The 26,121-nt window shown below is 56.9% G+C and overlaps 1 protein-coding gene across 2 annotated transcripts in view; it reads left to right on the top strand.

The window, feature by feature from the left end:
• Positions 1-25,781, top strand: part of MYH9 (myosin heavy chain 9) — an 87,829-nt gene extending 62,048 nt beyond the window's left edge. For both annotated transcript variants that reach the window (XM_072973443.1, XM_072973444.1), the window contains 27 exons: positions 788-902; positions 3,060-3,253; positions 3,652-3,773; positions 4,552-4,621; positions 6,359-6,519; positions 7,337-7,445; positions 8,348-8,479; positions 8,912-9,118; positions 9,571-9,708; positions 10,403-10,526; positions 12,350-12,521; positions 13,333-13,545; positions 13,971-14,115; positions 15,267-15,473; positions 15,693-15,797; positions 16,068-16,220; positions 17,297-17,545; positions 18,609-18,821; positions 18,961-19,173; positions 19,454-19,615; positions 20,689-20,817; positions 21,683-21,771; positions 21,873-21,996; positions 22,248-22,456; positions 22,948-23,056; positions 23,155-23,327; positions 24,240-25,781. In XM_072973443.1, coding sequence (XP_072829544.1) covers positions 788-902; positions 3,060-3,253; positions 3,652-3,773; positions 4,552-4,621; positions 6,359-6,519; positions 7,337-7,445; positions 8,348-8,479; positions 8,912-9,118; positions 9,571-9,708; positions 10,403-10,526; positions 12,350-12,521; positions 13,333-13,545; positions 13,971-14,115; positions 15,267-15,473; positions 15,693-15,797; positions 16,068-16,220; positions 17,297-17,545; positions 18,609-18,821; positions 18,961-19,173; positions 19,454-19,615; positions 20,689-20,817; positions 21,683-21,771; positions 21,873-21,996; positions 22,248-22,456; positions 22,948-23,056; positions 23,155-23,327; positions 24,240-24,357 — 4,155 coding nt within the window. In that variant the 3' untranslated portion in view covers positions 24,358-25,781. The remainder of the gene's footprint in view (positions 1-787; positions 903-3,059; positions 3,254-3,651; positions 3,774-4,551; positions 4,622-6,358; positions 6,520-7,336; positions 7,446-8,347; positions 8,480-8,911; positions 9,119-9,570; positions 9,709-10,402; positions 10,527-12,349; positions 12,522-13,332; positions 13,546-13,970; positions 14,116-15,266; positions 15,474-15,692; positions 15,798-16,067; positions 16,221-17,296; positions 17,546-18,608; positions 18,822-18,960; positions 19,174-19,453; positions 19,616-20,688; positions 20,818-21,682; positions 21,772-21,872; positions 21,997-22,247; positions 22,457-22,947; positions 23,057-23,154; positions 23,328-24,239) is intronic.
• Positions 25,782-26,121: the final 340 nt, after the last annotated feature.

Here is a 26,121-nt window from a genome sequence, read left to right as displayed (position 1 = left end):
AACTGTCTGTGTGTATCCAGCCTGGGCTGCTGCTGGGCGGCAGCTAAAAGGACAAGGATGCTGGCTCTGCTTGGGGGACAGGTGGCCAAGACACCTGGCTCGGGCTTGTCATCTCCCAGAGGTAGCTCTGCTCCTAGGGAAGACGAAGCCGCCATCCTGCACCCCGTCACTGACAGGGGTGTGTGCGGGGAACCTGCAGCAAGGGGCTGGGAAAGGCCCAGGGCCAAGAGCGCGGTGACCGCCGTGGGGGTTAGGAAGGGGGCCATGGCGGCCTGGGGCTCTGTTGTTAAAAAATATAATGTCACATTATAGATGTGATTAAGAGTGTATTTCCTAATTTGAAAAAAAAAAGAAAAGATGTATTTTCAAGAAAATAAGAATAGCACATGCTCAGAGACAACTGGACATCCTGAAAAGACAAAGTAAAAACAAAAACTACTTGTTACTAAAAAGAAATATTAGGATTTTTTCCCTTGCATTCATATTACCATACAAAAGTTAAAACCCAGAATATTGTATTGTGTAGCTGCGACAGTTTTCTTCGCCAGTCCCCTGCTTGCTGGGCATTTGCGTGGTTTAAGCTTTTTCTCTCTCACGTCACGATGCAGAGAACATCCTGTGGTGGCCTCTGCCCTTGTCACTTGTCATGTCTTTCTTGGGGATGAATTGCCAGGTCGAGGCGTCTTCGCGGCATTTAGCATTTCCGCACGTGGGCTCAGCTTGTCCTCAGCGCTTGTGCGCCGGTGTCCCCAGGGCAGCCCGTGACTTGGATGCTCCGATCTTGCAGGTGGATTACAAAGCAGACGAGTGGCTGATGAAGAACATGGACCCCCTGAACGACAACATCGCCACGCTGCTGCACCAGTCCTCCGACAAGTTCGTCTCAGAGCTGTGGAAGGATGGTACGCCCTTGGCCCTCAATCCCCTCCCCGTGGCCGGGCCTCTTCCCTCCCTGGGGGTGGGCGCAGTGCAGGGCAAGGGCGTGTCTCCCCTGGATGCAGGCTGGCGGGTCTCTGTCTGCTCAGCTCCCAGGAGCGTGGGCTCTGCAACCCCAAGGGTCACCCTGCCCTTGAGCCCCAAGTGTCCTTGAGCCCTGAGCATCCTTGAGCATATGCTGCTCGGACGCTTCCTCTCAGGCGAGGCCTTCTCTTGGCTCTGTGGCCACGAATGAGCCAGGCTCTTTCCTAGGCTGGGAGTTGCCCGACAGCCCAGCGCCAGGCCACCCAGACTCCCGTCCTGCTCCTCCCTGCGTTCCTGCCTCTCTTTGGTCGGCTGGTAGCTCCAGAAATCATTCTTTTCATTCTTTCTGCTGTCTCCTCTTTCCTTCTGCCTGGGTTTTGCTTTAACCTCTCTGTTGCAGAGATGCAGAGCACCCAGAGAGCCTATTTCTATCAGCGCTTTCCTATCCTCCACCTAGAACCAGGTGACTGGCCGCCCGGCGTGGCCTCCTGTGTGTGGCGCCTCCAAGGCTGTGTGACAGATGCTTCTGCTGAGCTTTCTTCCCCGTGGCTGCTCCTGCCCGACGCTGCCCCTTCCCTGGTCTCTGCCCCGGGCTTGTGGACGGGCTCCTCCCGCACCCCATCGCAGGCCTCCGGTAGAACACCAGGCACACCAGTGGCTGTGTTTGGAGATTGGGGACTTTGTGTTAAAGATCTTAAAGGGCAAAAAAAAATTGTTTGATAATCCATACCGTCTTCAGAAGTCCCCCTTGTGACGACAGCATCTCACTGCTTGGATGACGGTCATGTCTCAGCATGAGGGCTGTTGCGTGTGTGTGTGTGTGAACCTAGAAGCTGAAAGGGCACCTGTGCGTCTGTGCAGCAGTCGCCCAGCAGGAACCTGCTCCTGGGTGGGGCCTCCTGGGGGCAGGACACACTCGCGTGAAGTGACCAGTCATTATGGGGCATAGTTGACCTCCCACTGGGTGACCTGAGTGGCCTTCACAAGCCACCCACCCCCAGGACACCTTTGGTAGCCAGTCCAAGGGGCCCTGCAGTGGCCGCATGAAGTCCAGATGCCTCTCGTTTTAACTGATGGGTTCATCGGGTCCATCACCCCGGCTTCCCTCTTGAGCAACTGTTCCATTTGTTGTCTTCAAATAAAATAACAGATCTGGCCACAAAGTAATAGGAAACCGACTTTGTCACAGAATTCTTTTGCATCCTGCAACGGAAGACTTCAAATTTAATGCTGGCTCTTGCTTAAGACTGACCTCAAATCACTGGCCACCTTGCTTGAGTTTGTTGGTTGTTTTGTTTTCTCCTTGGGGGAAGCAGTTCACTTCATTGCTCTGGGCATGAGCCACGGTGATGAGGGCTGCTTCCTGAGAAGGCTGGTTTAAACGATAAAGACCCGTGAGCTCGGGGACAAAGCAAGACTCGAGAGGGAGAAGGAACCACCGACCTTGGGGCAGTCATGGTCAGCAGTGGTCCTTTGGAACTCTCTGCTTTGACAACGCTCATGCTCTAGGTCCCTGATGTAGGGAGGTCTGCGTGGGGGGTGCAGACAGAAAGGGAGTCACCCAGAGCCCTGCAGGCGATGGCCAAGTAGCTTTTGAGCCCTCGCCTTCTGACTTGGCCCGGCGTGCTCGGGTAAAGGTCCACGTGAATTCAGGATGCTGATTTGCTTTTTTCAAATGTGACCCCATGGGCTGCAGGATTCCTGCAAATCAAGTTTGAACAGCACCGCTGAGCCAGGCGAGGGGACCAGCTTGACTCACTGCTCCCCGATGCATTCTTGGCCCTGTTGTGTCTCTGGGTTAGGAGCTGCCCAGGGTGGCTGAGACAGGCGATGTGAATGTGGAGCAGCCTTCCGGAATGCGCTGCCCCCTCTTAGTGGCTCTGCGGTCTTCCCAAACCTTTTTCTGCTGCCTGCTCCTTGCTCACAAGGTCAAGTTCGCTCAACGTTTAGAGGTGATCGTAGCCCGCTGTGTAGACTCCAAGTAGAAGAGGTCTGCTGTTTGGTAGTCTCCTCTTCCATCCTGATGTCTGTCTGTCTTTCCCGCCCCTCCGCCTCCATCTGGACCTGGGCACTCACGTGCTTTTGCGTGGTCTCTGCAGTGGACCGTATCATCGGCCTGGACCAGGTGGCCGGCATGTCGGAGACGGCGATGCCCGGGGCCTTCAAGACGCGCAAGGGCATGTTCCGCACCGTGGGGCAGCTCTACAAGGAGCAGCTGGCCAAGCTGATGGCCACGCTGAGGAACACCAACCCCAACTTCGTCCGCTGCATCATCCCCAACCACGAGAAGAAGGTGCGGCCGCCCGGTGGCATGTGCGGGGTGGGCACAGTGCAGGGCGCTCAGCCCTCGTCTGTCTCCCAAAGGAGAAACGCTTCCTCCCCCAGCACGCAGAGCCCCTGGTCAAGTCCCTCTGCAGGGTGGCTCGGGCGCTTTTAGGAGATAGGCTGTGTTTCCACTGCTCCCAGACCTGGATCAGCCTGACTGAGCTGTCGAAACCTATGGGGGTAAAAAGAAAAAAAAAAAAAGAAACTAAAATTAAACCCCGATAATTAAAACAAAACAAAACCTACAGGTGGCAGTGACTCCCAGCTCCTGGGGATTTTGGGTTGCTGTATCCAGAGGGGCCCACCCTTTCTCCATCAGCTCCTCGGCACAGGAGCAAGACCACATGCGTGTCTTTTCTCCTCTAGGCTGGCAAGCTGGACCCCCATCTGGTGCTGGACCAGCTGCGCTGCAATGGGGTCCTTGAGGGCATCCGGATCTGCCGTCAGGGCTTCCCCAACCGCGTGGTCTTCCAGGAGTTCCGGCAGAGGTGAGCAGGGCCTGCGGCCGGCCTCTCGTGCCAGTGGCCAGGCTGCTCTCCAGCAGGGGCCTTGGGTTGGGGAGCCGTTTCCTTGTCCACGCTGAGCTGAGGTCCAGCTGGCTCCTCACACGGTCCTCCATGCCACCCTCCCTGTGAGAAGGGATGTCCCGGTTTTTTCGCTGAGATGATGGTTTTCTTGCTGGCTTTCACTCCTAGTGACCTCAGGGGCCTGGGGCTGTTTGCTGCAGTTAGAGGAGCTGTGAAGAGAAATTAAGGAGGCTCAGTTAGAGACTTGGGCATTAAAGGAACTTTATGGAAACGGAAATCGGCTGTGTGTGCAGGGAGGGACATTGGTGGCACTGGCCTATTTGCCTAATGACTGTGTTTAGTGGAAACTGCTATCGTGTTGCAGCCCTCTGTTTAATTTTGTGGACCACCCCGTTGATTAGTGGTTCCCTGCAGCATCCCAGGGAAGAGGTGGGCATGGTCTTCTGGGGTTACAGACACAGGTGCTGGGCGATTAGCAGTTAGTAAGCCCACGCTGAGGCTCACCCTTAAGTGACTGAAACATTCCAACCGAGTTTCCACTCACTTTCTGGAAAACACCAGGCCTTCCTTGTGCTGTTCAGCCTTAGAAAAGAGCAAGGCATGGTTCGCTGAAGGTTCCCCCATCCTCAGGAGACTTTGTGAAAAGGGTTCCACATCTGCTGCGCCCTCACCTCCCACGAATGTGCAGGCCACGTGGAGTGAAGGGGTACACTGACCCGGCTGCCCATTCCTTCCTCAGATACGAGATCCTGACACCAAATTCCATCCCCAAGGGCTTCATGGACGGGAAGCAGGCATGTGTGCTCATGGTGAGTTGGGCTGCTGTCCCCTCCCCGCATTGGGTGCCCTATGGCTGCTGGACCCGTCGATGCCCGTGCTCCCTGGTTCCTCCAACGCGCCATTTCTGATTCTGCGGGGGGCCCCATGTGGTAGCCCCCTCAGCACTTGGGTGCTCGGGTTGGTGTGTGGGCACGGGCCTGGGAGGAGGAGGCCAGAGCTGTGGCGTGGCCAGGATGTGGTGTGAGATGGTCCCTTCCTTTTGGGCACATTCTGGTCCTTTCTTGCTCACGTCTCCTCTGATCTTCATGTGCGGTGTGGTCGGCAGGGCACCTCCCAACCAGGACACCGCGACTGGCCCAAAGCCACCAGAGTCAGTGCTTCTGGACCTTTCCTCTCTCCCCCTACCCCTGGGCCAGTGCTGGACAGGCAATGGGCACTGGGTGAATGAAGGCCCCATGGTGACTCAGTGGCCGAGCTGGGGCTGTACCCACCTGGTCATTTTTCTGCTTTGCAGGCAGGCGTCTCCTTTGTCTGATGCTTCCAGGGTCAGCAGCCAGCTTTTGATTTGTTTACTTTGCATCCTTTCCAGAGAATCAGCAGAGGATGGGCTGGGGGTGGGGAGAGGAAAGAGAAAAGGGAAGAAAAATTCAACACCTGCTCTGTGCAAAGCCACGCATTTGAGGGACAGGGAGACTGAGGCTAGAAAAAGGAGGGAGAAGATGGCTCCCTGCCCTCCGATGCTCATCAGCTGGTGGAAAGGAGACGTGAAGGATGGAGGGTGTGCCTCTACCTCGGGTCTGGACCACCGCTTCTCCAGGAGACTCAGCTGCTGGCCAGTGAGGGGTGTCCCTCCTTCAGGCACAGTCAGGTCCCCTCTGTCCAGCTCTGCAGGGAAGACAGGAGGCCTGGGCTCATCATGCAGGGAGGGAGGTACCCATGTTGCCTTCTGTTCCGCACATCTTCCCTTCTGCAGGGGCCTCTTTGAGGCCTGCCTGGACCGTTCATGGGCATTAGGGGCCCCCAGATCCCATTTATCTTATTCAAGCCTCTGCCTCTTGGAGCTTGTTCTAAATCCCTTCTCTCCCAGGCAGACAGACAGACCGACAGACCCTTGCCAGTGGGCTTAACAAGAGAGCCTTGTTAACTGTACTGAAACAGCTCGGGAATAGTAACCACGCGGAAGTTCATTCAGCCCTAGACCCCGTGCTAAGCGCTTTCTGTGCGTTTTCTTGTTTGATTCCCACAGCTCTTCTAGGAAGGAGGTGCTATTATTTACTTTGTTAACTTTTCTTTTCCTTAAAGGAGGTGTTCCCACTCTTCAGCTGAGGAAATGTGGGCTCACAGAGGTTAGGCCTGGGGTCACCTGGTTAGTGTTTGATCCTGGGCCTGGCCAGAGCTGGGGCCAGTGCTGGGCTTCGGGGCAGCAGTGAGCTTAGGTACTTGGAGGGTGACCCTGCCAGGTGTTTCTAGAGCGTGACTGTGGTGTGCTGGGCAGGGCAGAGAGGAAGGGGAGACCTTTAGAGTTCCTTCAATGCAGAGATTCTATGTTTCTCTGCAAGTCTGACTCGTTACCCTGTGCCGTGCTGGCGCCCACCTGCCCCCTGCCCAGCATCCCCCAGCCTCACTTTCTCTGCATCAGGTTAAGGCTGTCCGCAGGGCAGAGGGACTGACCCCGGCCCGAGGCCCCTGCCCCTGCTGAGGCCTTGCTCCAGGGCTCCGTGGTGGTAGGATGGTGGGGGTGAGTGGCCGGCTCTTTTCCCGTCTAGATCAAAGCCCTGGAGCTCGACAGCAACCTATACCGCATTGGCCAGAGCAAGGTCTTCTTCCGGGCCGGCGTGCTGGCCCACCTGGAGGAGGAGCGGGACCTGAAGATCACCGACGTCATCATTGGCTTCCAGGCCTGCTGCAGGGGCTACCTGGCCAGAAAGTGAGTCCCGAGACACCCACCTGCCCAGCCAGCCCCCCACTCCGGCCCCTCCCAGCTCTCCTGTGGTGGAGGGCACTTAGGAAGCTGTGGCCTAGGGGCCCTCGCCCTAATGCCAGTCAGGTGTTGGCCTGGGGAGGCCCACGTGGCTTTCCCTGCCCCCCTGCTTCCCGGATTTTTGCCTGGGGTTTAAAGTGAGCTGGTGGGAAGGGGTGACTGTGTTCGGATCTGCCTGCCCTGAAAGCTCCTGCCCTCCACAGTTCCTCACTATGTCTCTCACGTAGGGATGACACCCAGAGCTGGCAGTCCTCGAGTGCCGAGCAGCTCCTAGGGAACTCGGGCTCACCTGCTCGGTGGCCACTGCACGTTGGTCCCTTGAGCCCCTCTGTGTGCTCAGGGGCGTCCATTCCAGCCTGAGCTCTGAGCACTGGGGGTCAGAGCGTGAGTTTGCGTTGTTTGCAGGACGTCAGCTGCTGCCATTCTCCTGCCAAACAGAAGCCCCAAGGTTGTGGGTGGCATGAAGGTGGGCAGATGCCATCAGTAGATGGACTTAATGACCAGCAGTTGCACTTGACTTAGGCCTGTAGTGACTTCACTCATCTCTTAAGTGATGGTGTATGATTGTGACCTCGGCCCTGGTCACCCTCTGCGAGGTTCACCCAAAAGACTCAACCCCAAGCCAGCCTCCTTCCCTACACTTCTGCCTCGAGGTGTCCCAGGCAGAGGTGATTCCCTTTGCAAAAGCCTCTGGGAGCGACTATCAGAGTGGAGGTCAGCTGTCCCCTGCTTGGAGGTGCTGACCGTGACCCTCACCCCACAGGGCCTTTGCCAAGCGGCAGCAGCAGCTGACGGCCATGAAGGTCCTGCAGAGAAACTGTGCCGCCTACCTCAAGCTGCGGAACTGGCAGTGGTGGCGGCTTTTCACCAAGGTGGGTCTGGAGGTGCCTCCGTGTGGCCGAGGGGACCAGTGGGCCTCCCATGGCCTCCTGCGGGGCTCAGGCCTCAGGACAGGCACTTTGCCTTCATGCCCCATGTCCTGCCCTGTGGGGTCTAGAGGGGAGTGAGCCGGGACATTGTCCAGGGTCGAGGCCAGGGCTGCTGTCGGGCTGGGCCAGAGCTGCTCCAGGAGCAGCTCCGGGAGGTCCAGTCCCCACCACCCCCCAGGCCCCACGTGGTGTGGCCGTTGCTCGCCCAGAAACAAGGGATTGGTGGGTCAGAATCTGCACAGGGCTGGTTGGATCCTCCCTAGCGTTAAAGAAAAAAACCTCTTTATTATTTTAAGGCTGGTCAGGCTGCTTTTGTTGCTAATAAATAATTTGTGGTAATTGTGAAAAGTTGGACCAACAGAAGGGTAAACAAGAATATAAAAATTCACCCACAATTTCTTCAACCTTGAGCCAACATAAATATTGAATAGATGTTTCAGTATTTATTCTTGCTTTTTTTTCATTCCTGGTACATTTCTGCTGTGTAAACCATACACATTCTTAAATAACAGAGCTTTGACTTGTTTAAACAGTCTTGTTTTGCATCTTCCACTTAAAATTCCTTTATAAGCATCATTTTTAAAACATTAACATACTGTTCCCTAGAGATGTTTCATAATTTATCTGGCTACTTTTCCAACAGTGACTTTCCACTGTTATACACACAGGGACGTTTTCCTTGAAATGCAGTTAGCGGGTCAGAGGCCAATGCCTCACCGAACCAGACTGACTTCCAGAAAGACTACCCATTTGCACCTCCTCCGTGCAGCATCCTACCTGCCCCGTGGCTCTCAACCTGCACAGGCAGCTTCCCCTAAGCGAGTCTTCTCTGTCTCCTCTCCTAGGTCAAGCCGCTCCTGCAGGTGAGCCGGCAGGAGGAGGAGATGATGGCCAAGGAGGAGGAGCTGGTGAAGGTGCGGGAGAAGCAGCTAGCTGCTGAGAACAGGCTCACGGAGATGGAGACTCTCCAGTCACAGGTGGGTGTCCGCAGGCGCTGCCCAGGTAGTGCTGCCACCTGCTGGCTATGAGTAGGCAAAGCATGCTTGGCCTTTAAGGCGATGTTTTCCTGTTTCTATAGAGAAATGGTGGTTAATCTCTCTGCATATCCCATTTGGGGTTACATGATGTAGGAAAGCTGCCCCATGGGGTGGAAAGTTCATGAATGATGGGTTCAAGGCCCAGCTTCAGCACTTCTCCTAGGGATCTTGGTGAGCAGCTCATAGAGCAGTGGCGAAGGATGAAAGGTGTGATATTTAGACATGCCTGGGAGCTGAAGCATTCTGGGGTGGAAACTGCCCTTGGAGCACAGGGCTCTCCCTGCAGGAGCCTGTGCAGGTGACCAGCTCTCCTGGAGAGGTGGCCGGCTCGAGGAGGTCATAGGAGTTCATATTTCCCATGTGTTCTTGCAGCTCATGGCCGAAAAGCTGCAGCTGCAGGAGCAGCTCCAGGCGGAAACGGAGCTGTGTGCCGAGGCCGAGGAGCTCCGAGCCCGCCTGACCGCCAAGAAGCAGGAGCTGGAGGAGATCTGCCACGACCTGGAGGCTAGGGTGGAGGAGGAGGAGGAGCGCTGCCAGCACCTGCAGACCGAGAAGAAGAAGATGCAGCAGAACATCCAGGTCTCAGGAGAGGGGCAGGGCCGCCCAGCGGTGGGGCGGGGGTCTGGGTGGTGAGGAGCAGCGACACAGGAATGGGAGAGAACTGGGCGTCACAAGTGCTGTGGGGGACAACGCCGCACCTTTGTCCTGGGGGCAGCCTCGGGGAGGCTTTCTCTTTTGGGCGGTTATTTCTAACACGTACGTGTCAGGTGAGCTCTGCCCCATGGAGCGTTGAAGCCAATTTAATTTCCTTCCTTGGTCCTCGCTTCGCTGGTCTGCGGAGCAGATGGTGGGGGGTAGAAAGCTAAAGGAAGCCTGTCAGGACATGTGACCCCATGATTGGACCCAGGTTCGTGTCCCCTTATCCCAGTTTTTAAATCCATGACCCCACATGTGGGGGCCAGGCCCCGTACCAGTTGTGCCGCAGGCTCGTGGGGTGCACTCTGCTCACGGTCTCTCCGACTTCGCTGTAGGAACTGGAGGAGCAGCTGGAGGAGGAGGAGAGTGCCCGGCAGAAGCTGCAGCTGGAGAAGGTGACCACTGAGGCCAAGCTGAAGAAGCTGGAGGAGGACCAGATCATCATGGAGGACCAGAACTGCAAGCTGGCCAAGGTCAGGCCGGCTGTGCGCCGTGGGGGCTGTGGGGCGGGAGGGGCTGGGGGCGAGTGGCTCCAGGGTCCTGGCTGCGGGCTGGGTCCCCGTCCACGTCTGCCTGGTGACAGATGACAGCTGGGAATTGCATTGGAGGAGAAGGAGGGGCAGGGGCAGGACGTCGTCCTCCATCTCCAGAGGGTGTGGTGATTGGGTTGACATGGCAGGACACCTACCCAGGGACCCTGTGCCATAGGGAGCGAGACGCTTGTGCTGAGTGATGCTGATTTGTCGAGACTGGGACTCTAGTGGTGGCCACAGAAGGCAGAAAGTGAGAGGAGCAGGGGCCCATTGTGGGCTGAGGAAGGAGGCACCAGCACGGGCAAGGTGGTGCTGTCGTGCCTGCCCTGAATTCCCACACCAATACTCCCTGTCACCCAGAAGCTCCCCTTACCTGAGCAGAAAGGGGTAACGCAGGCCCAGGAGGGGCTTGGGCAGCCCAGTTTTGGACCCCAAGGAAGCTCGCCCAGCTGCTTCAGGGGAGCCAGTGACCTCTCAGAATTACCTCTTCGATCCAGGAAAGCCCATTGAAATTGATCCAGTGTTTAAGGCTCTGCCCCTCCATTCAGTCCCAAACACCTGATGAGTCGTGCTTTGAAGCGAGCTGAAGTGTTCTGCACTCAACTAACCCAGCTCTGACCTCCCCCCCCCCCAGGAGAAGAAGCTGCTGGAAGACAGAATAGCTGAATTCACCACCAACCTCATGGAAGAGGAGGAGAAATCTAAGAGCCTCGCCAAACTCAAGAACAAGCACGAGGCGATGATCACCGACCTGGAGGGTAAGATGGTGGCGGGAACTGTCGGGCTCGGGGGGCGTGTGGGGAGCATCCACTGCCCAGGGGCCAGCCTGGGCCTTGCTGCCATGGCCCTCAGGACCCGGGGGCCAGCACCCGTCCCTGTGGGAGTCTGGGCCTCTGGGCACTAGTGCTTTGTGGTTGGGGAGGGATGTTCAGGGAAGAGTGTTCAGAATCATGCTCTGGCGTCTCAGTTGTCAAGCACTGTGTGTCTCACCAGCTTCTAAGACTTCCTGGGAGGTTCTGGGTTTGACCCTCCTCTTCCACTTACTTGCTGTGTCATCTTGTACCTGTTACTTAATCTCCATGAGCTTTAGTTTTTCTTGCCTCTAAGGGGACACAGCAAAAGAGTGTGTGAGGGTTAAACTAAATAATATGCACAGACATGCTGTTTGTACTGTAAGATGCCAGGCAGGCACTGCGAGAGGCCATTGCTTGACGTGGGGCAGGGTGACAAACCTATCTTCATCCTCCTGTGCCCTGGGGTCCACGGCAGCCAGCACAAGCACTGATCTGTGCTGTCTGGGGACCCCCTGTTCCCTGCCCCTTGGGAGGGGCTGACCACAGGGAATGGGGGCAGTTCAGACCCCTGGGGGCCTCCGAGCTCCAGGGAGAAACCACTGCTCCATCTGCTGAGACGTGGGCAGCCCGGGTGCACAGGGCAGTTGTCAGTACCCCGTGGACGCAGGGACGAAAGCACCCTGGCTGGTGACTGGGAGGCTTTTCCCAGGATGAGGTGGGTCAGGCCGCCAAGGGGAAGAGGGGTCCTGACACAGAGACTTATCTCTTCATCTGGGAATAGTCTGAAAGACTGCATCGTCCACGAGGTCTTGGAGCAGCACACCCACTGGAGTGACAAACATGAAAGTTTGACACCACCAAGCATTGCCGAAGATGTAGGACAGCCAGAGCACGCACATGCTGCCGGTGGGAGTATAAATGGGTGGACAGCTCTGGAGAACAATCTAGAAGTGCCCGTGAGGTTGCAGCTTTGCTCGCAGCCCAGTCCTCTTGTTCATATGCACTGGGTGTCCCGGGCAGGAAGTGTTGTGGCAGCGTGCTCTCAGGAGGGCACACAACAAACACATCACAGGTGCCCCCAGCTGTCGGGCGGACAGATAGGTTGGGGTGTGTTCACACGGTGGAATACACAGACAGGAGCCCGGATGGATCACTTACAGTGACCCTTAACTTGCCAGATCTCAAAGTCATAATGTTGTGACAAAGGTGAGACACGGAGTAAGAGCCGCCTCACTGAACACGCTTTATGGGCTGGCACTGTTCTGGGTGCCTGGAAGTTGGTTTCAGACACCAACTCCTTTGTGCCTCACAATAGCCTCATGAAGTAGCTCGTCTTCCACCCTCACTACTCAGATGAGGCACAGAGATGTAAGGTGACGTCATAGCAGGAATTGTAAAGCCCTTTGGACCCTGGCCCCGCTGCACCGACTCCATAGAAACCATACAAGACAGGTCCCTTCTGTGAGTTCAGATTCCTGCCAAACTAAGCATTACATTTTTAGGGAGGTACAGCCTCAAAGGAAAACGAGAGAAGTGGAAACACAAACACAGACTTTGGGAGAGGAGTTCCCTGGTGGGAAAGGCTGGCAGGTGGGGTTGGAGAGACACAGGACTAGGCCGCTTATGGTGATGTCTTCCCCTTCGTCCAGGAGCTGGGTCGGGTGTCTGGGTATCAGGGTTGTTTGGTTTGTGGTAACAAACATTCGGTGTTTTATATAAGAATTGGAGGCAGAAAAATCGGTGGCGACTCAGGGCTCTGTCGGCGTCTCCCCGTTCTTGTTCCCCAGAGCGCCTCCGAAGAGAGGAGAAGCAGCGTCAGGAGCTGGAGAAGACCCGCCGGAAGCTGGAGGGAGACTCCACGGACCTCAGCGACCAGATCGCCGAGCTGCAGGCCCAGATCGCCGAGCTCAAGATGCAGCTGGCCAAGAAAGAGGAGGAGCTGCAGGCTGCCCTGGCCAGGTGAGAACCAAGCACATCAGCCCGTGGCCAGTGCCAGTGCTGTCAGCGCGCTTCCTGCCGTGGTTCTCGGTGCATCAGGGAGCGGCGGGCACGCGTTCCTCTGTTGTCTTGGAAGCCAATTCATGGCAAAATGTTTCCTATGCACTAAAAGCTCAGCCTAAGGCTTCTCTGTCATTTGTTTGTAACCCTCCCAAGAGTCATCCACAACCCTCGTCAGCCAGTCACAGCAATCCCTTCTATTCCTTTCCTTTTTAAGATTTCTTGGCTACAGGCATGCTTTTTAAAAATAGATCTTACTTTTTTAGAGCAGTTTTAAATTCACAACAAAGCTGAGCAGAAGGTATAGAAAATTCCTGGGTCCCCATGTGAACAGCCTTCTCCGTTATCCACCCGCCCCACCGCCAGCAAGAGTGATATATTTATTACAGTTGCCAGACCTGCAGACACATCATTATTTCCCAAAGTCCATAGCATATTTGTATTTTTACTTACTTGTTGTAATCATGGACAGTAGCGTTTGTTCCCCTCCATCTTTTTTTCCATTTAACATTCGAATTTTTTTATGTTTAAAGCACTGAATCTTAATTTAGAAAAAGAAATGATTCCTCTGTGAGGTTTTTGAATCCTCAAAGTGGTATTGCCCTTAAGTCTTCAAAATGCCTCAGACTTTTTAGCTGAGAAGAGCTCCTAAGGGCCATGATTATGACTGCCAGAAGCAGCTTTGGCTGCACTTAGCTAAAACCTTGTCTGCAAATTGTGCTCTCTGAAGGTGACAGTGACCTCATCCTAATGTTGTTGGTCTCTTTGGCAGAGTGGAAGAAGAAGCCTCCCAGAAGAACATAGCCCTGAAGAAGATCCGGGAGCTGGAATCTCAGATTTCTGAACTCCAAGAAGACCTGGAGTCTGAGCGTGCCTCCAGGAATAAAGCTGAGAAGCAGAAACGGGATCTCGGGGAAGAGCTGGAGGCTCTGAAAACAGAGTTGGAGGACACTCTGGATTCCACTGCTGCCCAGCAGGAGCTCAGGTGTGCCTTGGGGTCGACCGGCCAGGTCACTGAGGATGGGGGTGGTGGTGCAAGGAAAGAGAGGCCGTGGCCTCGAAGGGGTAGACCCCTCGTCTCTGTGCACACACAGTGGCTTTACTGTAATGGATAAGAGAGCACAGAAGCTGATGGTTCCTTAATAGCGTCTGCCTCAAGTGGGGCAGAGCAGACCTATCAGAGAACTTGGCTTGGAGTTGGGGTGATGCATGGGTGGGCCTCGAGGCTGAAAGGCTACAGAAGCCTCTCCGAAGTGTGTCTGTGGGCCTGACCTGTAGGATGGATGACCGAGGAGGGAGGCCAGCGGGCAGAAAGCCACCTCGCTGGGCTCTCTCTGCTGCTACAGAGGCCCCAGGGGAGCATCACTCCAGGGTCCCCAGCCTCCCTCCTGAGAGCGTTTCTCTGTCCAGGTCCAAACGTGAGCAGGAAGTGAACATCCTGAAGAAGACCCTCGAGGAGGAGGCCAGGACCCACGAGGCCCAGATCCAGGAGATGAGGCAGAAGCATTCGCAGGCTGTGGAGGAGCTGGCGGAGCAGCTGGAGCAGACGAAGCGGGTGCGTCGGTTCCCCAGGGACCGGCCCTTGCGGCTCCACCCCTGTGGGTGGGGCGCTCCCGGAGTCCAGGCTCCAGTGGCCGTGGACTTGGGCAGATAGGTACCCCCCTGCCTCAGTCTCCCCATCTGTAAGGCAGGCTAATGGTGAACCTGCCTCATACGATGCTATGCCAGTTGGAGTTGGTAACACATGAGGCACTTAGACAGTAAGGGCTCCATAAGTTGCTCAAGTGTCATTTACTGTCATCATCATTGTCCTGCTCGACAACCTGCCAGACTAGGAAGTCTCCTGGCTGCTCTAGAGCACCTCCAGCAGGTGGTCAGCTGGAGTCTTCACGGGAGGACCCTGGGGATGTTCACCCCAGCTGATTCTCAGCCAGGCAGTTGTGGCCGGGCAGTTTCTGAACAGGACCAGCCCTGCCTCCTGTGGCTCAGGGCTCGTGGCCACTCCTGGCGGCAGCCTGAGAGGGCCAAGGCTCTTCCACATGGCGACCTATCCAATATCTTCAGAAACACGCCTTGTCCGTCCGTCTCCAGCTTCACCTGGTGCTGGCAGGTTGAAGCCTTTCCTTGCTCTGTACCCAGCGTGCTTTGCATACCTGCTGGTTCTGGTTTATCCTCGCTTGGCCCAGAGACGCTGCAGCTGGCTCCGTGCAGACTAGAATGGGATTGTCACGTTTATTCTGTGAACTCCGATTTTATATTTTGGGGAGGAATGTTACATTATTATTTTGAATATCGCATCTCCACGAGGTTTTATGGGAAGTCTGTGAACAGTTCTCATTTCCCTCATCCTATAACAATATCATGAAGATCTTAATATCAGCAACAGTGACATCTTGCACTTGGATGCCCTCTGAACCCAGAGTGGGAGGCTGGGCGGGGATTGTGTGAGAGTTGGGGAAGCCGAGCCCTGAGAGGTGAGGCCCCGTGCCTGGTGTCCCGCCCCAGCTGGGTGATGAGTACGGATCAGGTCCAGGGCTCCTGCCAGCTCACCTTCCCCTGAACTTGCCCAGTGTCATTTTTGCTCCAGAGGCAGCAGATTCTGGGTCTGGATCCGCCAGCTTTCCTGATGATGTTAGAAAGACCAGCCTCACGGTCAGGCTCTGGTGCCCTTGTGAACATCTTCACTTTCTTCCCTGGCCTCCCCAGGTGAAAGCTAACCTTGAAAAGGCCAAGCAGACCCTGGAGAATGAGCGAGGGGAGCTGGCCAACGAGGTGAAGGTGCTGCTGCAGGGCAAGGGGGACTCTGAGCACAAGCGGAAGAAGGTGGAGGCCCAGCTGCAGGAGCTGCAGGTGAAGTTCACTGAGGGAGAGCGCGTGCGCACGGAGCTGGCCGACAAGGTCTCCAAGCTGCAGGTGAGGCCTCCCTGGGGGCTGCCAGGGTCTTGGCCCACATCTCCAGGGCTCCTGCTCCTTCTTTTCTCCCTCTCTCTCTCTACCTCCCCCCTCCTCAAAGAGGCTCATCAGCCAGGCGTCCGGGATTCAGCCTGTGACTCGGGTCCAGCGTGGCCGCAGAGCCGAGGTGGGGCCCAGGCAGGTCGAGCTTAGGGTGCTTTGCCTCCCGTCCTCACACAGGTTGAACTGGACAACGTGACAGGTCTTCTTACCCAGTCGGACAGCAAGTCCAGCAAGCTCACCAAGGACTTCTCCGCTCTGGAGTCCCAGCTGCAGGACACGCAGGTGAGGGCAGCCACAGGTCCCTGCAGCTGGACTGGTCTGGGAGGTCCTGTGCTCATGTGGCATCAGCTGCCGGACCTCTGGTCCTGCGTCACAGGGCATCCTCCCCGTGTCCACAGGCTCTCAGGGTCCTCCCAGATCCCTGCCAGGTCTTTTTGCCAGCTCCCCCTGAATAAGAGGGGGACGGGTTCTTCCCTCCTGTTGAGGGTGTGGGGACCATGAGGCCCCGACACTGGGTGTCCTGAGCCCCTGCCTCCCTTGTCCTCGGAGTAGGAACTGCTGCAGGAGGAGAACCGGCAGAAACTCAGCCTGAGCACGAAGCTGAAGCAGGTGGAAGATGAGAAGAACTCCCTCAAGGATCAGCTGGAGGAGGAGGAGGAGGCCAAACGGAACCTTGAGAAGCAGATCGCCACCCTCCACGCCCAGGTTCGGAGCCAGACCCCGCCCCCTAGCAGGATGCCCCAGAACACTGGTCAGATCCCATAGGCTGGGCAGCTCCCAGTGGGGCCCCTGCCTGGACCCACCCAGGCCTCCCCGAGCCGGACACTCTCCCCCAGGGAGCTCCTGCTCTCCCCAGGAGGGGCCCATGCCTGGGGTCCCCAGGGAGAATTTAGGGATCCATGAACTTGGATGGAGGAGATCTAACATCTTTATTTCACCAGTCTCTCGCTGACATGCAGCATTTTCTTCCATCATAAACGTAAGCAGCAAGCCGTGGCAGGAGCCTGTGGCCTGTTCCGTAGAAACCACTGGTCACCGTGTCCGAGCTGCGGCTGGGCTTTGGGAAAGTCACTGTGCTCCTTGCTTCTCAGGAGCCTGCTGTTTGCAGTGCTGAGAAGCGCGTGGGTTACAGAAGCACAGTCTTAAAAAAAAAACGCCCCGTGACTGCAATTTTCTATACTGGTTTCTTGGTAATCCTATATGTTTTGCCTTTTGCATGTTAAAACATCATCCTGAGAAGGAGGCCAGAGTCTTCTCTAGACTCTCAAAGGTTCTGGGGCCAAAAATAGACCAAGAGCCCTGTTCTAGATCCTGTCTTGCGACTTAAATGTGCTGGAAGAGCTGCACCACAGCCTGGGGGCGAGTGGCCAGTGTGTGCATGTGGTGGCCGCCATGTGTCCAGGTGTGAGGCACGGGCTGCGGGATGGACGCCCGCGGTCCGCTGCAGGGAGAGGAGAGTGCAGGAGGCCCCCTCTCTGGGTTTTGGTCTTTGTACGAGCGGCTAGATGCAGATCATAATTGAGAGGCCTTCTGAAGCTGACCCGTGGGGCCAACCTCCTCCGGGCTCCACGTGCTAGGCAGGTGCCCTGTGCAGAAGCTCCATTTCCCTTGCCCCAGAGGGAGAGGGGAGTGGTTCAAGGAAACTGCTTCTGTAGCTCGGTTGGTTTCTCCCTGTTCCTCCGTTCATGGGTAGCAGGCCAGCTCCCAGCTGTCCCTGGCACAGGTGTGGTACCCGCACAGGGGCCGTGCTGGGCGTTTCCTTACCCCTTGCTCCTGCCCAGGTGACCGACATGAGGAAGAAGATGGACGACGGAATGGGGTGCCTGGAGACGGCCGAGGAAGCCAAGAGGAAGCTCCAGAAGGACCTGGAGGGGCTGAGCCAGCGCTACGAGGAGAAGGTGGCTGCCTATGACAAGCTGGAGAAGACCAAGACGCGGCTGCAGCAGGAGCTGGACGACCTGCTGGTGGACCTGGACCACCAGCGGCAGAGCGTCTCCAACCTGGAGAAGAAGCAGAAGAAGTTTGACCAGGTGGGTGCCGTCGGCGCTTCTTCCCTGCTGCAGACACCCTGCCTCGGGCAGAGGCCGCTGTCTGTCAGCCGGGCCCAGGGTCACCGTCACCCAGCTTGTTGGGGTGGCCGTGCGGGGCAGGCACTCAGAGGGCGCTCCTGTTTTCCAGCTCATCGAGGGGCCTAGAAAGAAAGCGCTCGAACAGGGCATCTTCACACAATAGGTTTGGGAGTGACTTTTCCCCTTTCTGGTTTCCTGCATTTTAAACATTTTCTTTAATGAACCAGATTTATTTAGAACTCTCATTTATATGCTCACACCTCTTGCTCACTCCTGCAGATCTGATGCAGATGGTGGGGTGGGATAGAAAAGTGGAAAAAAGCAGGGGCCATGAGCTGGCGGAGGGCGGCCTGCTGCCTGTTGGGTGGGTGTGCGAGCGCGGCCGTGACATCGTCATGGCTGCTTTCCTGCTAACGTAGCAGTTACTCAGAATCTGAAGTCACAAGTGCACGGTCAAAAGTGTTTCCTGTGGCCCATTTAAGAGATAGGTCCAAAGAGGTGCTGGGGCAGAGGGAGCGCAAGGAGGGAAAAGGAGACGATACAGCTGGGCGGGCCAGTGCAGGGAGTGGACGCCAGGGGAATTCAGACGCACATCCTTGGAGGAGGGCCACAAGTGGGATCTGGGCCTCTGAGTAGCCAGGTTCACGTGCTTCTCAGGGTGAACTCCCACCAGTTGTTCAGGGGAACCATGGCCTTTCCAGGTCCTGAGGGTGACATATTTCCTGTGGGCTCTCCAGGGAGGGGCACTGAGTGATGGAAAGGACCATGGTTACCAAGGGAGAAAGTTACACAGATTCTCAATCATGGAGGCAGAACCCTCATCTGGTTACGAGATCACTGCACAGCGTGTCACCCTTGGAAGCAGCGGGGTCCCCTGGAAGCACCCTGTTCCTGCTCTCCTTGGTCCCCCCTCCCCCCCAGACCCGGCCCCAGCACCCCCCTCCCCCAGGGAGTTTAGGTCTGGAGGCTCTGCCTGCCTGAGGCCGGCAGGCGCTGAACCTCATGGTGCCCGCCTCTCTCCTAGCTCCTGGCCGAGGAGAAGACCATCTCCGCCAAGTACGCAGAGGAGCGCGACCGGGCGGAGGCGGAGGCCCGGGAGAAGGAGACCAAGGCGCTGTCTCTGGCCCGGGCGCTGGAGGAGGCCGTGGAGCAGAAGGCGGAGCTGGAGCGGCTCAACAAGCAGTTCCGCACGGAGATGGAGGACCTCGTGAGCTCCAAGGACGACGTCGGCAAGAGCGTGAGTCCCGGAGCCCGCAGCTGACTCTCAGCGCGGTGGGCGGGGGTGGTCTCCATACACGAAGGATCAGGGGCTGAGTGGACACAGGGGCTGGGGACCTCGAGACCCTCTGCTCCTGACCGGGTCCCCTTGGCGGCAGGTCCACGAGCTGGAGAAGTCCAAGCGGGCCCTGGAGCAGCAGGTGGAGGAGATGAAGACCCAGCTCGAGGAGCTGGAGGATGAGCTGCAGGCCACCGAGGATGCCAAGCTGCGGCTGGAGGTGAACCTGCAGGCCATGAAGGCCCAGTTCGAGCGGGACCTGCAGGGTCGCGACGAGCAGAGTGAGGAGAAGAAGAAGCAGCTGGTCAGACAGGTGCGCATGGCCCTCCCACCCCCTGGGAGGCAGGCAGGACCACCCTGGGTTCGGCAGCTCCATTCTCCTTCCTCCACCTGGACTGTGGGAGTCCCCTTGACCGTGCCCTCCATGTCCCAGGGGGTCAGCGACTCCCTCTCCCAGGGTTTTATAGTTAGTAATCCTCATTGGCTCCCGGAGGTCCGTGGATCCCACAGGACTGGACCAAGCCCACTCAGACCCCAGCAGAGGCAGGCTCTTTGGGTATGTTGGGCCTCCTGAGCCGTCGGTGTCTCCCCAGGTGCGGGAGATGGAGGCCGAGCTGGAGGACGAGAGGAAGCAGCGCTCGATCGCTGTGGCTGCTCGGAAGAAGCTGGAGATGGACCTGAAGGACCTGGAGGCCCACATCGAATCAGCCAACAAGAACCGAGATGAAGCCATTAAGCAGCTGCGAAAGCTGCAGGTGAGCTCAGGCCAGACCAAGCTGGATCCAGCTACACACGGTGGTCAGCAGAGGGCTGGGACACTCGTGGGGTGGCTGGTGAATGCTGGGAAGTGCCACCTTCCCCTCCCTGGGGAAGGGCTTGGGTGCTCTTAGATCCACCTCCCAGATGGAAACTCAGAGGCTGAGTAGAAACAAAGCAGTCAGAAGCTAAGTTGCAGTAAGCTTGCTGACTTCGAGTGCTTTCAGCAAAGAATCGAACAAGTGTAAACCTACAGCTGCAATGGCGTTATAGTCACTTAATCACTCAGTGGCAGATTTCCAGAATAAACCAGACGTGACCCAGGAGCTGACCCGATCCAGCCTTAATGGATGATGATGGAAGGTTCTGAGCAGCCCAGCGGTACAGAACACATGCTAGGAAATTTTTGTCTCATCAATAATTAAAGAATAATAAGTTGAAAAAAAAACCCACTCTGGGATGATGCATCATACCCAGCAAACCAGCAACAATAAGGACAAATTTGAACATCCGGTGTGGCTGGCAAGGTCGCGGGGGCCTAGGTGCCCTCATTGCTGGTGATGGTTCTGTTGGGTACCACCCGGCCATGCCCATCACCCTTTGTCCTGGAGAATCTCAATTTGGGATTTATCTGCAAAAGGAAAAAAAGAAAAAGATCTTTAGAGTTAAAGTGAGTCACAGGAGAAGAACACGTGCCATGTGGTGGGGCTAACTTGGCAAGTGGGTGTTGACCTGAGCAGTGGATGCTGCGGGGAGGGGGCCAGAGAGCGGGATTCACATCAACAGGAAGTCAGAGAGAGTAAACAGAAATACAGCTTAATTAATACGGGCCTAGTGACTAACTCCCACGGGTGTGCTCTGTGACTCCCAACGCCCAAGAGGGTACAAAGTGGTATTGGTTGAAGACACACTTTGTCTTTACTATTTTGCCCTTATACAGTTAAATTGGTTGAATGGGGCATCAGGCTGAAAACCAGCCACAGGTCCCTGTTGGCGGGGTGTCCCTGTGGGGGTCCTGGGGGCACAGGAGTGTCTGGGGTGGCGGCGCCAAGCCTCTCCTCCCCGCCCCCAGGCCCAGATGAAGGACTACATGCGGGAGCTGGAGGACACGCGCGCCTCCCGCGAGGAGATCCTGGCGCAGGCCAAGGAGAACGAGAAGAAGCTCAAGAGCATGGAGGCCGAGATGATTCAGCTGCAGGAGGTGGGCTGCAGAGGGGGCGTCCGGGCTTGCTGCCCTCTGGCCAGCAGGTGGCAGCTCAGGACTGCCACCCGCTGCCTGGGCCACCCAGGCAGGCCTGGAAAAACTGGCCGAACTCCAGGAATGGGTTGGGGTGGTTCTTGCTTCAATGAAAGAATGCCCCACAGGGTTTCATTAAGTAGCGAGGTTCCCTGGTGTGACTAAACCGGGTGTGTGAATTAAATTGTCACCATTGGAGCCGGCTCCTCCCTTGCATGAAATGAGGCTTTGTGGTAATCACCACCTGCTGTGACTTGGTGCCTGGTGAGGAGGGATCCCTCCCAGAGGCTTACTGCACTGAGTGTCCCCTTAGTGGCCTTATCCCTCACACGAGGCAGACTGTGAACATGCTCCCCAGGCTCTCGCAGTGGGGTTACTGGCTACTGAGTTCTGCATCCAGGCCTGTCCTTGTCAGCCCTGACCTCCTGCACATGGGGGTCTCTGGTGAGGCCCAGCTCCCCCACCGGCTTTCAGAGCCCTGCCGCCTTAGTCTTAACTCACGTCTCTGTCCTGTCCCCTGGGCTCCCCGTCCACCCGGAACACAGGGCCAGCATCCCCTTAGGGCAGGACGGCTTCTTATTTACTGCAATATCCCCAACACCTGGCCTGGTTCCTAGCACTTAGATATGGGGACTGTATAAACATATGGTGCCTAAGCTTCAACCCCAGAGGGACTCACGAGGATGGGCTTCATGGAGAAGGCAGACCTGGGAAGGGGTTTGAGAACAGGGGCTAGGGGCTCAGAGTACTGGGAACGGAGGAGGTGGGCTGTCAGGGCTGCAGGCCTGCAGGCAGTCCCAGCAGGTCACGACCTGCATTCCCTTGATAGGAGCTGGCTGCTGCCGAGCGAGCCAAGCGCCAGGCCCAGCAGGAGCGGGACGAGCTGGCCGACGAGATTGCCAACAGCAGCGGCAAAGGGTGAGCCTGGGGCGAGTGCCGGGTGTCCCTCTGAGCGGGGAGGCAGGTGTGGGGGTACCGCCTCTAATTTGGTCCCTCTGACCTCTCCCTGCCCTCCCCAGCGCCCTGGCGTTGGAGGAGAAGCGGCGCCTGGAGGCCCGCATCGCGCAGCTGGAGGAGGAGCTGGAGGAGGAGCAGGGCAATACGGAGCTGGTGAACGACAGGCTGAAGAAGGCGAACCTGCAGGTAGGGGGCCGGGGCTGCCGGGTCCCCCTCGGTGAAGCCTGTAGGCCTCCCCATTGGTTAGAAGCCCGCCGCCCTTGGTGCTTAGGGGAGAACGTCCTCGGTTTCTCTCTCGGGTTTCTGGACCTTTCCTGTTGGGAAGCTCCCTCTTCTGGGAGGGCTTGATCAGGGGCTCAGCAGGGTCCAGCTGCCCCTCCTCTGCCCCCAGCCACGGCCTCTGCCTTCGTCGAAGTCACCAGCCTTTGTTTCTCCAGATCGACCAGATCAACACCGACTTGAACCTGGAGCGCAGCCACGCCCAGAAGAACGAGAACGCGAGGCAGCAGCTGGAGCGCCAGAACAAGGAGCTCAAGGTCAAGCTGCAGGAGATGGAGGGCACCGTCAAGTCCAAGTACAAGGCCTCCATCGCCGCCCTGGAGGCCAAGATTGCACAGCTGGAGGAGCAGCTGGACAACGAGACCAAGTGGGTGCCCTGAGGCCCAGAGGCTGTTTCCCCCACCCTGACGGGGCTCCCACTCCTCTCCCTGGGGCCTTATGGAGATTGGATTGGGGTACACGGCCCACCTCTAAAGTTGGGGAGCCCAGTGGCTGTCTCTGAGGGCTGATTCAGAGAGAGATGGGGTTCCCACTCACCTGAGCAACTCATCTGAGACTTCTTTAGTAGTACTGGGGGTCAATTGCCCCTTCTCCTAGCTACATGTATACTCTCTGAGATGTGTCATTTCCCTTCTCCGAGCCTCAGTTTTCTCATCTGTGAAATGGGGCTAATCCCAGTGCCTCCCATGAGAGAGGTTGTTCAGTAAAGACAGTCCTCCGTAGCATCCAGCCTCCCTACAGGGGGAAGTACCTGCGGCAGAGGAAGCCTGGGAATGGGTGGTCCAGCTTGTGGTTTGTTTGGCCAGACCCTCATGAAAGAGGATGCTCCCCCTGAGCCACTGTCTTTCTGCCTCACAGGGAGCGCCAGGCAGCGTGCAAGCAGGTGCGTCGGGCCGAGAAGAAGCTGAAGGATGTGCTGCTGCAGGTGGATGATGAGCGGAGGAACGCGGAGCAGTTCAAGGACCAGGTGTGTTGGCGGTGGTGCAGGCCCCGCCCCGTGGGGAGGAGGGCAGGGAGGGCCACAGGTGCGCGGAATCCTGACCGGGGGCGGTCCCGTCTCCGCAGGCGGACAAGGCGTCCACCCGCCTGAAGCAGCTCAAGCGGCAGCTGGAGGAGGCGGAGGAGGAGGCCCAGCGGGCCAACGCCTCCCGCCGGAAACTGCAGCGCGAGCTGGAGGACGCCACCGAGACCGCGGATGCCATGAATCGCGAGGTCAGCTCCCTCAAGAACAAGCTCAGGTGAGCCTCCCCGGCCTCCCGGCCTCCCAGCCCCTTCGCCAGATTCTTTCACCTTCCAAAAATTAGTTTGTCCTAGAAAGCAGAGTTCAGAAAATTAGACTCCTTATAAACTTGGTCGCCTTTCTCAATTAGACGTCAGTGAGCAAGGTGGTTGATGACACCCTCCCTGGTGCTTTGTGCTCCCTGGGCTGCAGCCCGGCCTTTTGAATGAACAGTAAGCCCTTCGGGTAATTTATTCCCATCCTATCTGGAAAGTCTGCCCTTGTTGCACCCTCAAAGCCTGATGAGAACGTTTCCAGCTGTTGTGAATTAGAAGTGGCTTGAGGCAGCCCGGCTGGGCCCTGGCACAGATTGGGTGCCTCCTACATGTTTGCTGGGTGAACATGAGCATCTCCCATGGCCCTGCGCTTCTCAGAGGAGTGTCACGTTCAAGAAGTGTGAAATGGTTGAGGCAGAGTCTTTTGGGCTGAGATTCCCACTGCTTACCTCCTTTTCACAAAGCATAAAAGCAGCAAGAGCTGGTGTTACAGTCAGTGTGTGATATTCTTACCCGGGCCCAGAAGACGCCCACCTTTGTACACTGTCACAGTCATTCTGTGTCTCTTGGTGTCACCTGTTTGGTTCTAAGTTTGACCAGAAGGTGGTATTTTGCCCAAAGGGCTCTGTTTGCTCTTGTGCTGTCCCCCTTGTCCTGCTGGTTTTTTGCTTGTGTTTTGGGGTAAAGCGGGAAGCTTCAGTCACCTGCTTTCTGAGAGGCATCCTGTCCTCCCTGGAGCTGTGGCTCTGGAGGCCCCACGTTGCTTCTCCCCGTGGGATGTCAGGAGCTAGTTTCCTTTTAAAGACCGCTTTGAAGTGTGTGAGCTGTCCTGTGACCGCCTGGCCAGCCCTGCTTACCACTGCCTCTGCCCCCAGGCGTGGGGACCTGCCATTTGTCGTGCCCCGCCGGATGGCCCGGAAAGGTGCCGGTGACTGCTCGGACGAGGAGGTGGACGGCAAAGCCGACGGGGCTGAGGCCAAAGCTGCCGAATAACAACCTCTTCTCCTGCTGCCTGAGACGGATGACGCCAACTCCGCCTCCCCTTCCCAGCCCCCGCAGCACCCCCTCCACCCTCTTGGGACTGCTGTGACCGTGACCCCACCCGTGCCCCCAGGCCAGGGGACCTCAGGCCTTGCCTCCCCGCCCTTCCCCCCAGGCCTTGTTGAGGGTGTTTGGCTTCTTCTGCTGCAGCTCCTCCTGTTCCCCTCCACCCCACTGTCCCCAAAATCTGATACCAAAGAATCAGGGTCCTGGGCCCCCGGCCTGGGGACAGAGCGACCAGCAGGCTCTCATGCCCTCTCTTGCCAAGAAGCACAAGATGGTGAGGCGAGGAGGGCAGGGCACCAGGGAGGGGCAGGAGCCTTTTCTACGAATCTATTTTTCTTGAGACTAATGAGTTTTGATAGCCCGACACCCCAGAAGAGTCGTCTCTTTCCCCGCCTCCTCCACCAGCTCTTCCCTCTCCCTTCTTTGCTGTTGGCAATCACACGCGGTGACCTCACACCCTCTGCCCCACTGGCCCCGGCTCCCAGGGGCTCTGGGTGGTCCGGCACGAGCAGGCCCAGGGGGTCCACCTCTGTGCAGGGCACAGGATGCTGGGGCGGCGAGGAGGGGCATTCCTCCCCACCCCCGCTGGGCAGCGCCCCGTCCGCCTCCTGATTCTGAAACGTCTCAAGTGCAATGATGACCCCTTCCCTCCTTTGCCGAGGGCGGCCCGCCTCCGCCACAGCGGGGCTGCTGGGCCGAGCAGACAGGGCCTTGGGGCCAAGCTGGAAAGGCCGGCAGTGGCCTCTCCCAACACTCTTGGGGACCAAATATATTTAATGGTTAAGGGACTCGTCCCAAGTCTGACAGCCAGAACAGTAGAAAGGGCCAGAGGCCCTCCCACGCGGTCTCGTCCCTACGCCAGGACCGGGGCCGCGGGTAGTGACCGGCACCGTTGGCTCAGTATAGTCCAGAACTCCGCCATCTGCGCAGGTATTTTTAAAAGGAATAAAAAGAGTTTCTTTTCTCCCTCTTCCTATAATAAATGATAAAATTCCAAGTCTTTATCACTGCCTTTCCTTTGGAACCGTGTCTAGAAGAGAGTAGCTTATCCTACACTGGTCTACACTGGTTGCTGAATTTCCCTGTATTCCTGTTTTGTATATGCTGCATTTAGACTTACTTATGGCAGAGAAGGCCTTTTCTTTTAAAGGAAACCAACTCTCAACAAATCATGAAGATACATAAAAGCTACATATGCCTAAAAAGCTCCGAATTCAGGTTGCTGTCACGAAGGAGTGAACAGAACTCCCACCCCTGCCCTTTTTTTATATGATAAAAGTGCCTTAGCATGGTTGCAGCTGTCACCACTACAGTAAGCTGGTTTACAGATGTTTTCCACTGAGCGTCACAATAAAGAGTACCGTGTGCTACGAGCCGTGTATCTGGGAGTGTTTGTCTGGGAGCAGGTGGCCTAGGAGGGACTGGACCTGGGTCATCTGGAATGGACTTTGCTTCTGTAGCAGGCACCTACTTTGCCTAACTTCTGGAAGCTTCCAGGAGTGCAGCATGGCTGGGGCACAGGCTTCAGAGGAGGGTGGCAGTCGTGCAGAAAGGGAGGCTGACCAGACTCGAAGATGCTAAGAGCATCTCATAAATCTTGGTGCATTTCGATTACTGAGCACCTACTGGGTGTTCCACAGTGAGCTGGTCCTGAGGATAGAGAGGGGATGCCCAGGTGCTAGCTTCCAGGAACTTCCTTAGACATCAGAG

The sequence above is a fragment of the Vicugna pacos genome, chromosome 12 (assembly GCF_048564905.1).
Source record: "Vicugna pacos chromosome 12, VicPac4, whole genome shotgun sequence".
NCBI lineage: Eukaryota > Metazoa > Chordata > Mammalia > Artiodactyla > Camelidae > Vicugna > Vicugna pacos.
The sequence above is the reverse complement of the archived record's forward strand: the minus strand, read 5'-3'. Positions and strand labels throughout refer to the sequence as shown.